At 50.6% G+C, this 12,897-nt stretch overlaps 1 protein-coding gene across 1 annotated transcript; it reads right to left on the reverse strand.

The window, feature by feature from the left end:
- Window positions 1–10,843: 10,843 nt before the first annotated feature.
- LOC101148825 (cancer/testis antigen 1) lies at window positions 10,844–12,817 on the reverse strand. Its single transcript, XM_004065148.5, has 3 exons — window positions 12,406–12,817; window positions 11,574–11,708; window positions 10,844–11,334 (listed from the first exon to the last, which is right to left on the reverse strand). The coding sequence occupies exons 1-3, from the start codon at window positions 12,672–12,674 to the stop codon at window positions 11,196–11,198; spliced, it is 543 nt and encodes a 180-aa protein (XP_004065196.2). The 5' UTR covers window positions 12,675–12,817; the 3' UTR covers window positions 10,844–11,195.
- Between the last annotated feature and the right edge of the window lie 80 nt (window positions 12,818–12,897).

The raw sequence follows: 12,897 nt of genomic DNA on the forward strand, positions 1-12,897 counted from the left end.
AGTGGCATTGGCCTGTGCACTGGTATACCTGGAAAGGGCAGTGGTGGCAGACGCAGAGTTGGCAGCCTAGAGTGGCTGCAGCTGGCAGGCAGGGGATGATGGAGCGTCCTGACCGGGCTGAGCAGCAGTGACCTCCGTCCTGCTCTACTGAGAGGGCGACCATGGTGCAGGCTGGACGTTGGGCTGCACCCCAGTCAGGAGTCATCGGGATGTGGCTACACTCGCCTGGGGTGACGATGGGATTAGGTGGAAGGTTAGGTCAGCTGAGTGGTAGCATTCTTGGGTTCTCTGACTCTGATTCCCCACCTCACTCCCTGAAGATGACTCACTCACTTTGATGACTGTGGTTTTGCAGATTAAATGTGGAGGCCTTGAGAGCCCCGAAGAATGCCCCCTCCGAGTTATTACAAAGAAGCACAGAATCCCAGCCCAGTCTCTGTGTGTGTGTGTGTGTGTGTGTGTGTGTGTGTGTGTGTGTGTGTGTGGTGTGGGGGGGCAAGGGGAGCAGTGTTTCAAAGGCCACCAATCTCAGGCCCCATTGCCCACTTTACATGTCTCTCTAGCAAGGCGTGGGCACGGAATTCCACCCAAGCCAACCCTCTAAGTTTCTGGCCTCTGGAGTCAGCCTGAGACCCATTCACACGCTGGTAATTGCATAGCGGGAGCTGCCTTTTCAGCAGATCTGACTGAAGCAACATTGCCCAGACCTATGCCATCTCTAGGGTTGGCACATAAGACATAAACGGTCGGGGTTTGGGTTCCGCTGGGAACCTGAGGAACTGAGTGACCTGGTGAAGTCACTCCCCTCGGTGGGTGAGTCCCAGTATGGCCGGCCGGTGCCTTCCTGGCCTCTCCTGGGACTTTCTGAGTCCCGTGTTCGCCTCTATTTAAGGCAAGTTGCAGACCTTCGTGACTCCTCGAAGGACACTCCCTTCCTAAGAGCTGCCAGCAGGTTCTTCTGAGGGCTGCTCCCCGTGGTCCAGACAGGCTGGAAAGCCACCATCTGAGCTCCAGGAAGCCACTGGGCCCCGCCACTGTTCACCCGAGGATGGGCTACTCTCACTGACAGCAGATGGTTCTCAACGGAAGAGTCTCCTAGACGGGGCTGCTCTCCGGATTTCTGCCCCTCCCAGGTCACCCCAGGCCTCCTCTCCAGGGGTGCTCAGGGGAGTGAGAAAAGCCGGGCATGCCGTGCTCTATGCCAGGATGTGCTCTGTGCCATGGGCTGTGGTAAAAAAGAAATGCCAGAAGCCACTTCAACAGCAAAGTACTCAAAGACTGATGAAATTATGATTTATTTTAGTTAGATTTTATTTTTGTTTATGTGTATTATTACTTTCTGTTATTAATATTAATCTATAATTAGTTAAATTAGAGCGCATTCATACTGCGGAATGCAGCAGCTACAAAGAATGAAGTAAGCCAGTAAGTGCTGACTGAAAACTGCTCCCAGACATTTTGTTAAGTAACAAATTAAATTACTGCAATAAGGGTGGGAAGTTTGTAGACTATGATCCCATTGAATGTTTGCAGTGGGTGAGTGTGGTGTTTGTGCACATGCACGTGTGTGTATGTGTGTGTGCGTGCGTGTGTGCGAACACATGTGTGCGCGTGAGTGCGTGAGTGCGTGTTTGCATGCACAGTACCAAGCAGGGAAGAAAATGTCCCTGGCAGCTAAGAATGGTTCTCTCTGGAGAGTGGGGAAAGACGGAAGGAGCAGGAACCTTCACTCTGACTTTCACGTCTTACTTTTCAAGTGTCTGCATGCTGTGTGACTTTTACCTTCCTTTTTGTGTCTTTCAGTGTTTTCAAGGTTTAGGGCCCAAAGGAAACAAAACACACACCACGTCTCCGCAGCGTGGTGCAGAGAAAAGAGTGGACATGATTTGACCTGGCAAAGCTACAGCCAAGGGCACGAGTCCAAGGAAGACACACATGAACCCAGAAAGCAGGTTCTTGCCTACCCTCAGGGAGGGCCGGCTAGGGACAATGGAGGGGCTGGGGGAGGCTGGGCTGGGTCGCAGGAGGGAGCTGGGCTCTCGCTGGAGGGAACCCCTGTCTGGAGGGAGGCTGGTCACCCTTCCCTCTGCCAGTCCTTCCACCCTGGGCTCCTGTGACCATAGCGAGAGGAGATGCCAGAGGGGAAGCCCGAGCTGGGCTGGGCTCCGTCGGGACAGGGGACCTGGGGCAGGAGCCAGTGGCGGGGGCAGTAGCAGGAGGTGAGTCATCCAAGGAAGAAGGCTTCCTGACCTAGTGCTCTAAGGCGAGGAGTGGGCATGTGGCCCTCTGGGGACCTGTCCAGCTCAAAGACTCCAGGTGCCCTTCAGGTAAGTAAAACAACCAAGTAATCCTCAGTGCAACGCGAAAGTGGCTGGGAAGCTGGAATCACAGTCACCACCTATGCTGAGCAAAACCATGATTAAAATGGGTTTTCTGCTTTCACTGAACCCACTTTGTGGATCAGCGGTCCCAGTAGAAATGGCTCCTGTAGTTGACAGCTCCACTGGCACTGAACTCTCCTTGATTCTTGCTTTGCTGAATCTCGAGAATCTTTTAAGATTGCTGGGATGGAGGGACGCACGGGGAGAAATGGCAGGCGAAACACCAGGTCCTGCCAAGGGAAGGAGGAAACAAACACCTCCCCGATGGAAGCCAGGGAAACAGACCAGCCAAGGGTGTGGTCCCACACCGGGTGCTTGAGCCCCTGTTGTCCTGAGACCATTCCCTCCCTGACTCTCTCCTAACTCTGTCCCCGTCACTCCCACTCGGCCACCTGGCTCTCCCTTTGCCCTCTGCTCTTCTCACTCTATGCCTGACCCTGCACTAACTGTAGAAAATGCAGAAATGAGAAACAGACATTCATTCAACAAGCATTTATTCTTTTTTATTTATTTATTTATTTATTTATTTATTTATTTATTTATTTATTTATTTTTATTTCTTGAGAGATGGGGTCTGGCCCTGTCGCCCAGGCTGTAGTGCAGTGGTACGACCATAGCTCACTGCAGCCTCTACCTCCCGGGCTCAAGCGATCCTCCTGCCTCAACCTCCTCAGTAGCTGGGACCACAGGCGCATGCCACCATGCCCGGCTAACTTAAAAAAAATGTTTTTGGTAGAGATGGGGGTCTCACTGTGTTGTGCAGGCTGGTCTCGAACTCATGGCCTCAAGCAATCCTTCTGCCTCAGCCTCCCACAGTGCTGGGATTACAAGCAAAGGCTCTGAGGCAGAAGTGTGCCTGGTGTGTTCCAGAAAGGGCCAGGGGCCCTGTGTGGCTGCATCAGCGTGAGCAAGGGCAAGTGTGGGAGGTGAGAAGGCCAGAGAGGAAAGGTTCGATCATGTCGGGACTGTAGGCTGCCATCAGGGCTCTGGCTTTCACTGTGAGTGAGGGAAGCCCACTGGACAGCTTAGAGCAGAGGACTGGGGCCACCTGACTTGGGTTTAAAAGCCGCCAGCTCCAGCCATCCAGCCATGGGGCTAGGGTGGCCGGCTGCACCTGGGCCATGTTTGGGCAGAGGTGGCGGGATGGGGTCACGGGACAATGAAACTAAAGACTCAAGCTCTGGGTGAATGAAGCCCGCACTTGTGGACCAGGTTGGGGAGCCCTATCTGGAAAGAGCTGGTCCCTGTGCCCGTTCTCCTCCTCCCTTTCCTCCTGGGACTCCCTTGCAGGCTCACTCCTCCCTATTTGGATTCTTATGCACAGAAGACTCATTCACTGCTTTTTCTACCATCGCAGCTTTTGAGGGCTTATCAGCAAGGACTCAATCCCTGTGTTAGTCTGTTTGCATTGCTATAGAGGAATACCTGATGCTGAGAAATTCATAAAGAGTTTTATTTGGCTCATAGTTCTGCAGCTGTAAGATGGGTGGTGCCAGCATCTGCTTCTGGTGAGGGCCTCAGACCACATCTACTTCTGGCAGGAAGTGGCGGAAAGCTGGCATCACATAGTGAGAGAGGAAGGATGAGTCATTCCACCTGGAATCTGGGGTGAAGTCAACTCCAGCACAATCAAAACTGCTGAAGGGAAAGGGAGGGAGTGGTTCTAGGGGAAATATGCACACTGGTACAGGGGAACAGAGGTTGGGTGACAAAACCAACAGGTGCCCTCTGCTGTGGCACAGACATTTCAACACACTCAAAATCCACTTCCAATGTTTTGAAAGAACAGGACTAGGAGAGATGGTTTCTTATTCGAGCAGACTCTTCTTTTATAAAGTAAAGGCGTGTATTTCCAAAGTAATACATGCTTGATGAAAATATTTCAACATGGAAGTCTGAGATTTAAAAGGTGAAGGTTTTATTTCCCTAAAGCTATTGTCCAGCGATGAGCACTCTTGAGCGTGGAGGTGGCTTTCCAGGGAGTTACTGTGCACATCCCTACATGCTCACGTGGCGGGAGCACACTGCCAAAACAAGAGTGTGCCATAGCCTATATGCAGAGATCTGGTGACTTGTTTTAACCTCTTTCTATGCTAGTACCCGACTATCTACCATGCTCTCTCTCTAGCTTCCTCACACTTTTTCACCTGGGGCAGTTGTGCAGTGATTTATTTAATTTTTCTGCGGCTGATGAACATTTACATTCTAAAAACTATTTACGTGGTGGTGTCATTAAGATGCTGGTGGATTCTACCTAACTTGCGTATCCAGGAGTTTCTCAGATGGATTCCTCAAGGTGGGTGGAAGGGTATGCACCCTAGAGGAAAAGAGAAAGTTAGCCCCAGACAAGCAGAAGGAGGACCTAATAAATCACAAAGCAGACATCAGTGAAACAAATCAAAGGCTAGTAAAGAATGCTATTGGCCGGGCACGGTGGCTCATGCCTGTAATCCCAGCACTTTGGGAGGCTGAGGCGGGTGGATCACGAGGTCAGGAGATCGAGACCATCCTGGCTAACATGGTGAAACCCTGTCTCTACTAAAAATACAAAAAAATTAGCTGGGCGTGGTGGCGGGAGCCTGTAGTCCCAGCTACTCAGGAGGCTGAGGCAGGAGAATGGCGTGAACCTGGGAGGCGGAGCTTGCAGTGAGCCGAGATCGCGCCACTGCACTCCAGCCAGGGCGACAGAGCGAGACTCTGTCTCAAAAAAAAAAAAAAAAAAAGAATGCTATTAACAGCTCTGTAACTATAAATTCAATGACTTTGATGAAATGTATAATTTCATTGAAAGACACATATTACTAAAACTGACACAAGAAAAAAAGGAGTTTTATATCAATTACCCATATAAATTCATAATTAAAAACCTTGCCACATAGAAAACTCCAGCTCTATTGGTTAATGAATCAAACATTTAAGAAAGAAATTCTGGCTCCCTGAGGTGGCTCATACCTGTAATCCCGGCATTTTGGGAAGCCAAGGTGAGAGAATTGCTTGAGCCCAGAAGTTTGAGACCAGCCTGGGCAACATGGTGATACCTCGTCTCTACTAAAAACAGAAAACATTAGCCAGGCAATGTATGCCGTGCTTGTAGTCCCAGCTGCTCGGGAGGCTGAGGTGGGAAAATCACCTGAGCCTGGGGAGGTGGAGGCTGCAGTGGGCCTTGACTGTGCCACTGCACTCCAGCCTGAGCAACAGAGGAGATGCTGTCTCAAAAAAATTTTTTTTTAAATAAGGGGATGAAGATGTCCCTCTTATGGAGCAGACCGTGTCTCAGGTACTGCAGTCAGCCAAAGAACAGATCAAGTGGTCACTCCTTCAGTGAAGAACTCACCGTTTCTGGCTCCTCACCTCCTTCCAAACAATGCACGTCTGCTGTGAATTTTCATCTGGTTCCCCAGCTGATGCTCTCAGAGTCATCTCGGGAATCACAGGGATCCTTAAATCTCCATCCTGTCTCTGGTTGCCCCATCCCCCCCCGCCAACCCTCCTTATACCCCTCCTGTTCCTTTGCTTCTTTGGCCTCTTTTTTACTTGAATTATTAGACTTTTTTTCCCTACAGCGTTGTTTGAGTTCCTTATGTATTCTGGTCATTAATCCCTTATCAGATGGGTAGTTTGCAAATAGTTTGTCCCATTCTGTGTGTTGTCTCTTCACTTTGTGGATTGTTTCCTTTGCTGTGCAGAAGCTTTTTAACTTGATATGATCCCCGGTTAAATAATTTTTGACGAGAGTGCCAATCCAGCAGTCTCCTCAACAAACAGCGCTGGAACAAGTGGAATTACTCATGCAAAAGAATGATGTTGAACCCCCATGTAATGCAGTAAGTAAAAATTAGCGCAAAATCGATCAGCAACCTAAATGTAAGAGCTAAAACCATAAAACTCTTCAAAGAAACCACAGGGTGAATCTACATGACCTTGGATTTGGCAATAGCTTCTTAGATATGAAACCAAAAGTACATGCAGCCAGAGAAAAGATAGTTAAACTGGACTTCATCAGAATGAAAAACTTTTGTGCATTCAAGAACATTATCAAGAAAGTTGTTTTAATTTAGTTCCTTTAAAATGGAGAGTACTCCTTCGGTGATTAGAAGAGCCAGAAGATGGAAACAAAGAACTTCTATTACTCACAGGTTATGGAGGCTACACGGAGGTCATTCAACATGTGCAGAGGGCGTGTGTGGACCTGGGGCACTTGCCTTTATTTGGGTCCAGGGAGGTGGTCAGAGCATCACAGTAGGGGGTGAGAAGATTGGAGGATTCAAAGCAAATGCCCACAAAAAGGGGCTCCCACCACGTGGACCTAATCTAACTTTACATTTGGTCAGGCAGCTGGGTGCGTGTGTGTGTACTGGTGAGATGGCTTTTAGGGGAAGGAAAGTGGAATCGAAGGGCAGCGGTTGGGAACTGGGCTTAGGCTATTAACCAAGGGCATTGTGTGGCATCTGGGGACTCATGTCAAGACAACAAAATGGATGCCAGGTCAGCATGGTAATATTAAGCCTCAACACAAAAGTGAAAAGACAAGCTGAGGAAAGTGAGAAAATATTTGCCAGTCATATCTGATAAGGGTGTAATATCCATAAAAACAACACACTCCTAAAACTCAACTCGTAATATACAACCCACTCCTAAAACTCAAGCAAAACGATAAACAGTTGAGTTAAAGAATTGACAAAAGACTTAGACATTTCTCCAAAAAACATACAGAAATGACCAGTAAGCACATGAAATGATGCTTAACATCCTTAGTCATTAGGGAAATGCAAGTCAAAACCACAATGAGATACCACTTCACAGTTAAGTTACTAGGATGGTTACTTAAAAAATAGAAAATAGTAAGAGTTGACGAGGATGGGGAGAAGTTGGAACCCCCATCTATTCCCGACTGGAATGTAATCGTGCAGGCACTATGGAAAACTGTTTGGCGGCTGCTCAAAAAGCACAGGTCCTCAAACAGATACTTCTGTGCCAATGTTTGTTGCATCATTATTGACAATAGCCAAAAGGTGGAAACCATCCAAGTGTCATCCATGAACGGATGAACGGATAAACAAAATGTGGCTGTAGTGAGCTAGGATTTCACCACTGCACTCCAATGTGGGTGACACAGAGAGACCCTGTCTCAAAAAAAAAAAAAAAAAAAGTGATCAGGCTGACGCCACCTGAACCTAAATAGCATCACAATAAAGACAAAGAAAGATGTGGTGCACTTCCTGGTGCAATGTAATGGGAAAGCACAGTCCCACCTGGAGAGTGGTCTTGGCCAAAAAGAAAAATGTTTTCTATTTCTCAAATTCATTATATTTTCCTAGCACAATGTCCAGTTAATCGTTTTTTAAATTTACTGCAGTGAATTTATCTTGTTTTTCAAATCTCTGCTATACCTATAGTTATATATAATCTTTCCATTCCTAACATTTTTATTTTGACTTCTTTTTTTTTTTTTTTTTTTGAGGTGGAGATCAAAAAAGGATCCAGAGGAGAAGGAAGCCGCTCACACCCTCCGGGGCAGGCATGAGGAGGTGGCATTCGCCTGGCTTCCTGCTGGGACTTCCTCACAGCGTGCCCACGTCTCTTGGAAAAACTCCGCTGCTCTGAGACAGAACTGGCTTTGGCACGGCCTGGATGTACGAAGCCCCGTCGCCTTCCTCAGTTGTGCAGTGATTTGTTCAGCCTTTCCGCAGCTGGTGCACATTTACATTCTAAAAACTATTTACGTGGTGGTGTCATTAAGATGCTGGTGGATTCTACCTCATTTGCATATCCAGGAGTTTCTCAGATGGATTCCTTAAGGTGGGTGGATGAAGGGGGCCAGCCTCTCCACACCTGTGGGTATTTCTCGTCAGGTGGGACGAGAGACTGAGAAAAGAAATAAGACACAGAGACAAAGTATAGAGAAAGAACAGTGGGCCCAGGAGACTGTTGCTCAGCATACGGAGGACCCGCACTGGCACCGGTCTCTGAGTTCCCTCAGTATTTATTGATTACTATTTTTACTATCTCAGTAAGGGGAATGTGGCAGGGGAACAGGGTGATAGTGCGGAGAAGGTCAACAAGAAAACATGTGAGCAAAGGAATCTGTGTCACAAATAAGTTCAAGGGAAGGTACTATGCCTGGATGTGCACATAGGCCAGATTTATGCTTTTCTCCACCCAAACATCTCAGTGGAGTAAAGAGTAACAGAGCAGCGTTGCTGCCACCAACATGTCTCGCCTCCTGCCACAGGGCGGGTTTTCTCCTATCTCAGAAGAGAACAAACGTACAATCGAGTTTTATACCGAGACATTTAGTTCCCAGGGGCAGGCAGGAGACAGAGGCCTTCCTCTTATCTCAACTGCAAGAGGCCTTCCTCTTATCTCAACTGCAAGAGGCCTTCCCCCTCAGCACAGACCCTTCACGGGTGTTGGGCTGGGGGGCGGTCAGGTCTTTCCCGCCCCACGAGGCCATATCTCAGGCTATCACATGGGGAGAAACCTTGGACAATACCCGGCTTTCCAGGGCAGAGGTCCCTGCGGCTTTCCGCAGTGCATTGTGCCCCTGGTTTATCGAGAATGGAGAATGGTGATGACTTTTACGAAGCATACTGCCTGTAAACATTTTGTTAACAAGGCACATACTGCACAGCCCTAGATCCCTTAAACCTTGATTCCATACAACACATGTTTCTGTGAGCTCAAGGTTGGGGCAAAGTTACAGATTAACAGCATCTCGGGGCAAAACAATCGTTCAGGGTACAGGTCAAAATGGAGTTTCTTATGTCTTCCTTTTCTACATAGACAACAGTAACAGTCTGATCTCTCTTTCTTTTCCCTACAGCTGGAAGGGTATACACATCTTTCCCTTAATAGAAAAATGCCAAATAAATGTCCAGATAGATGTTACTGCCACTCCTACTAACAGCGTATAAGTCCTTGTTTCCAACTACAGCCTTGCCAAGCATTGGAGATTGTCAACTAATATTATTAATCTTACATTAAAATCTGCTATGTTCCCACTGAGCAAATGCTAAAACAAAACTCAAAGGGATCAAGTTGTCTCCAAGCAACTTAAGAGCATCCCAGAACACAGCTCAAGCATATGTCTGTTTTGCTTTGACAAACAGCCCCTTTCCAACCTAGCTCTGCCCAAGATGGTGCCAACGTGACCTCCTGGCAGACAAGACACCTCAGCATGTCATGTAGACCCCACAGCTGCCTGCTCCCTCCCCTGCCTACCATTCACGCCAAGTCCTCCTTTAAAAGGCCCTGCTTTCTGCCCCCAATGGGAAGCAGCACCCTTAAAGGCAGGAGCCTGTACGTCTTCCCCTAAACCAAGCATGGCAGAAAGTCCGTTTCTTTATAGCAGACCACGCTCTCGTTAATTGGATCTCCAAGCGATGAGGGAATGAACCTGTGTTTTGGTTATATTACATGTTCACAAAGATTTTAGATTATTTGAATTACTATTATCATTATTTTAGAGGCAGGGTCTCACTCTGTCACCCAGGCTGGAGCTCAGGGGTGCATTCATAGCTCACTGCAGCATCCAGCTCCTGGACTCAACACATCCTTCCACCTCACACCTCAGCCTCCTGGGTAACTGGGACTACAGGTGCCTGCCACCACACCCACCTAATTTAAAAAAAAAATTTTTTTTTGACAGAGCCTTTTTCTGTCAACCTGGCTGGAGTGCAGTGGCATGATCTCGGCTCCCTGCACCCTCCACCTCCTGGGTTCAAGTGATTCTCCTACCTCAACCTCCCAAGTAGCTGGGATTACAGGCACAGACCACCACACCCTGCTAATTTTTTCTTTCTTTTCTTTTTTTTTTTTTTTTTGAGACAGAGTCTTTTTCTGTTGCCCAGGCTGGAGTGCAGTGGCACCATCTCGGCTCACTGCAACCTCCACCTTCCAGGTTCACGTGATTCTCCTGCCTCAGCCTCCCAAGTAGCTGGGATCACAGGCGCACACCACCACACCTGGCTAACGTTTTTTTGTTGTTGTTGTTTTGTGTGTGTATTTTTAGTAGAGATGGAGTTTCACTATGTTGGCCAGGCTGGTCTCCAACTCCTGACCTCAGGTGATCCGCCCGCCTCGGCCTCCCAAAGTGCTGGGATCACAGGCATGAGCCACCGCACCCGGCCTTTAAATGATTTTTCTACAGACAGAATCTCGCTACATTGCCCAGGGTGGCCTCCGACTGCAGGTCTCAAGCCATCCTCCCGCCTCAAGCCTCCCGCGGCGCTGGAAATACAGGTGTGGGCCACCATGCCCAACCCATATCACATGCTTAACAGTGATATGATAATGCTGGTTCTATGCATCTACTCAAGTACGTTTTCAAAGAATTTTTCCCAAGTAAAAAAGCTCATATGTTCAATGAAAACAATTTGGGAAAAAATTTCATGCTGACCTGGAAAAACATTATATATGCTACTGTCATATATTTAACATATAAATGCAAGTATATTGAGGAAAATATTCTAAAATGTTCACAGTAGTTAATGCTGAATGGCGGGACCCAGTGGCTTTTCGTTTTCCCCCATTTCCCAAATTGCCTCCCGTTACCTTGTGCTACTTCAATCTGTGAATCCCAGAGCCTCCCCTGCAACCCGAGGACAAGGGCATGCAAGTCCGAAGGTGCCTTCGCTCGCCGAAAAGAGACTCAGACACGGAATCGTAGCTCAGTTTTATTTTCTACAGAAACAAACATGTAAGCCGTCCTCCTCCAGCGACAAACAATCGGGCCCCCACAATGAACTGGCCACTCGTGCTGGGACCATTCCCTAGGGGAGGAGGCATGACCTAGGAAGGGGCGCCAGGCTGGGCTTAGCGCCTCTGCCCTGAGGGAGGCTGAGCCAAAAACACGGGCAGAAAGCACTGCATGATCCACATCAACAGGGAAAGCTGCTGGAGACAGGAGCTGATGGAGAGCTGGAGTTGGCGGTGGTCTGCAGCAGTCAGTCGGCTAAATGTGAGGGGCAGAGAACATCACGTTAAAGGCGACACCTCTGCACCCATCTCTCCGGGCTCCCTCGGGTGGCGGCGGGCCTGGTGTACCAGGTCTCTGTTCTGAGACCCTGTGCTGGGGTGTTCCCAGGTTTCTAGCAGCCTGACCGTGGGGTGTAGGCGGATCCCAGCCCCCACCCTGCCACGCTGTGACCGCCACCCACCCAGGCCCCATCCCTGTCCTGGTCCTGAACTGACATAGTCAGTATGTTGCCGGACACAGTGAACTCCTTCAGAAGCACCCCTGGCACGGGAAGCGGTGGGGCATCCCGGGCCAGGCTCCTGCGGGCCAGCTCTGCTTCCATGGGTGTCGCGAAAGGCATGGTGAGGCAGCTGGTGGGGGCCCAGTTAAGGCATCCTCTCCTAGGACTTGGCCTGTGGCTCTGGCCTGCTGCTTACCCCAGGCCAGCTTCCCCCTCCCCCACTCCCCCACCCCTCCCCCCCACCCCCGATTGCCCAGCTCATCCCCCCAGGCTGTCTCCCCAGGCACTGGCCCAGTAGCACACCCCACCCAGCTGTCTTGGTTCCCCACTTTCCTTTGCTGCACCCCAAGCTGACTCCTCCATGCCCTTACAAGACCCCTCCCCACCCTGCCCCCTGTGGCATCACCCGGCCCCCTCCTCATCACTCGACCCTCCATCCCAACCACCTCCGGCCACCCGCTCCCATCTTGCCCCCTTCCCCCCACCTCCTGATCCCTTCCTACACCTGGGTCCCCCTATCTCCTGGCCCCTGCTCCCCTCCCCGCATGACCCGGTGCCCCTCACCCAATCACCCAGCCCCTCTCCCCCACCCCCACCCCCTCTACCTCCCAGCCCTTACCTGCTCCCCTCCTCGCAGCTGGCCTCCCATATCCCCACCTCCCAACCCCCACCCCCACCCCCACCCCCACCCAACCACTTACTCGCATCTCCCCCGCCTCCTCCCCCACCTGGCCCTGCCCTCCCCAATCTCCCGGCCCCCACCTCGCCACCAGAACTGTCAGAACAGAACAGAACAGAACAGAACAGAACAGAACAGAACAGAATACAACTCAAGCAGGCGGCTCTCCGGCCCCCTGGCCCCGCATCTGCAGCATCCATTCAGCCCTGAAGCCGCGCCGCCATGCGGGCCCCGCGGGGCGCCTCCTCTCGGCCCTGAGGCCCTTGACGCCCCGACGCCCTGGGGACCACCGCTGCCCGCAGCACCCGCCTCTCCTGGGCCGCCAGCATCGCTCCCTGGGCCACCAGGAACGCCAGGGCCTCCTGGGCCATCAGCATCGCCCGTCGAACCCCCTGTGCCCTGGCCTGCGGCCTGCATGGCTCCGGAGCCTCTGCGCGGCTCTCAGAGAGAAAGTCAGGGCCCACGAGGATGCGGAGGCAGAGAGGCTGCAGGAAATTCCGCCCCCTGGCGTGAGATGGGCAGCCCGGGATCCTCAGGGCGCCTGCGCACAGGGGCCCTACTTCCGGCCCTGGGAGACCCCGAGTGAGCCCCGGAGCACGTGACCGGTTCTCACCAACCCCGCCCCTCCCCAAGAGAGCCC

This window comes from Gorilla gorilla, chromosome X, assembly GCF_029281585.2.
Source record: "Gorilla gorilla gorilla isolate KB3781 chromosome X, NHGRI_mGorGor1-v2.1_pri, whole genome shotgun sequence".
In the NCBI taxonomy this organism is placed as follows: domain Eukaryota; kingdom Metazoa; phylum Chordata; class Mammalia; order Primates; family Hominidae; genus Gorilla; species Gorilla gorilla.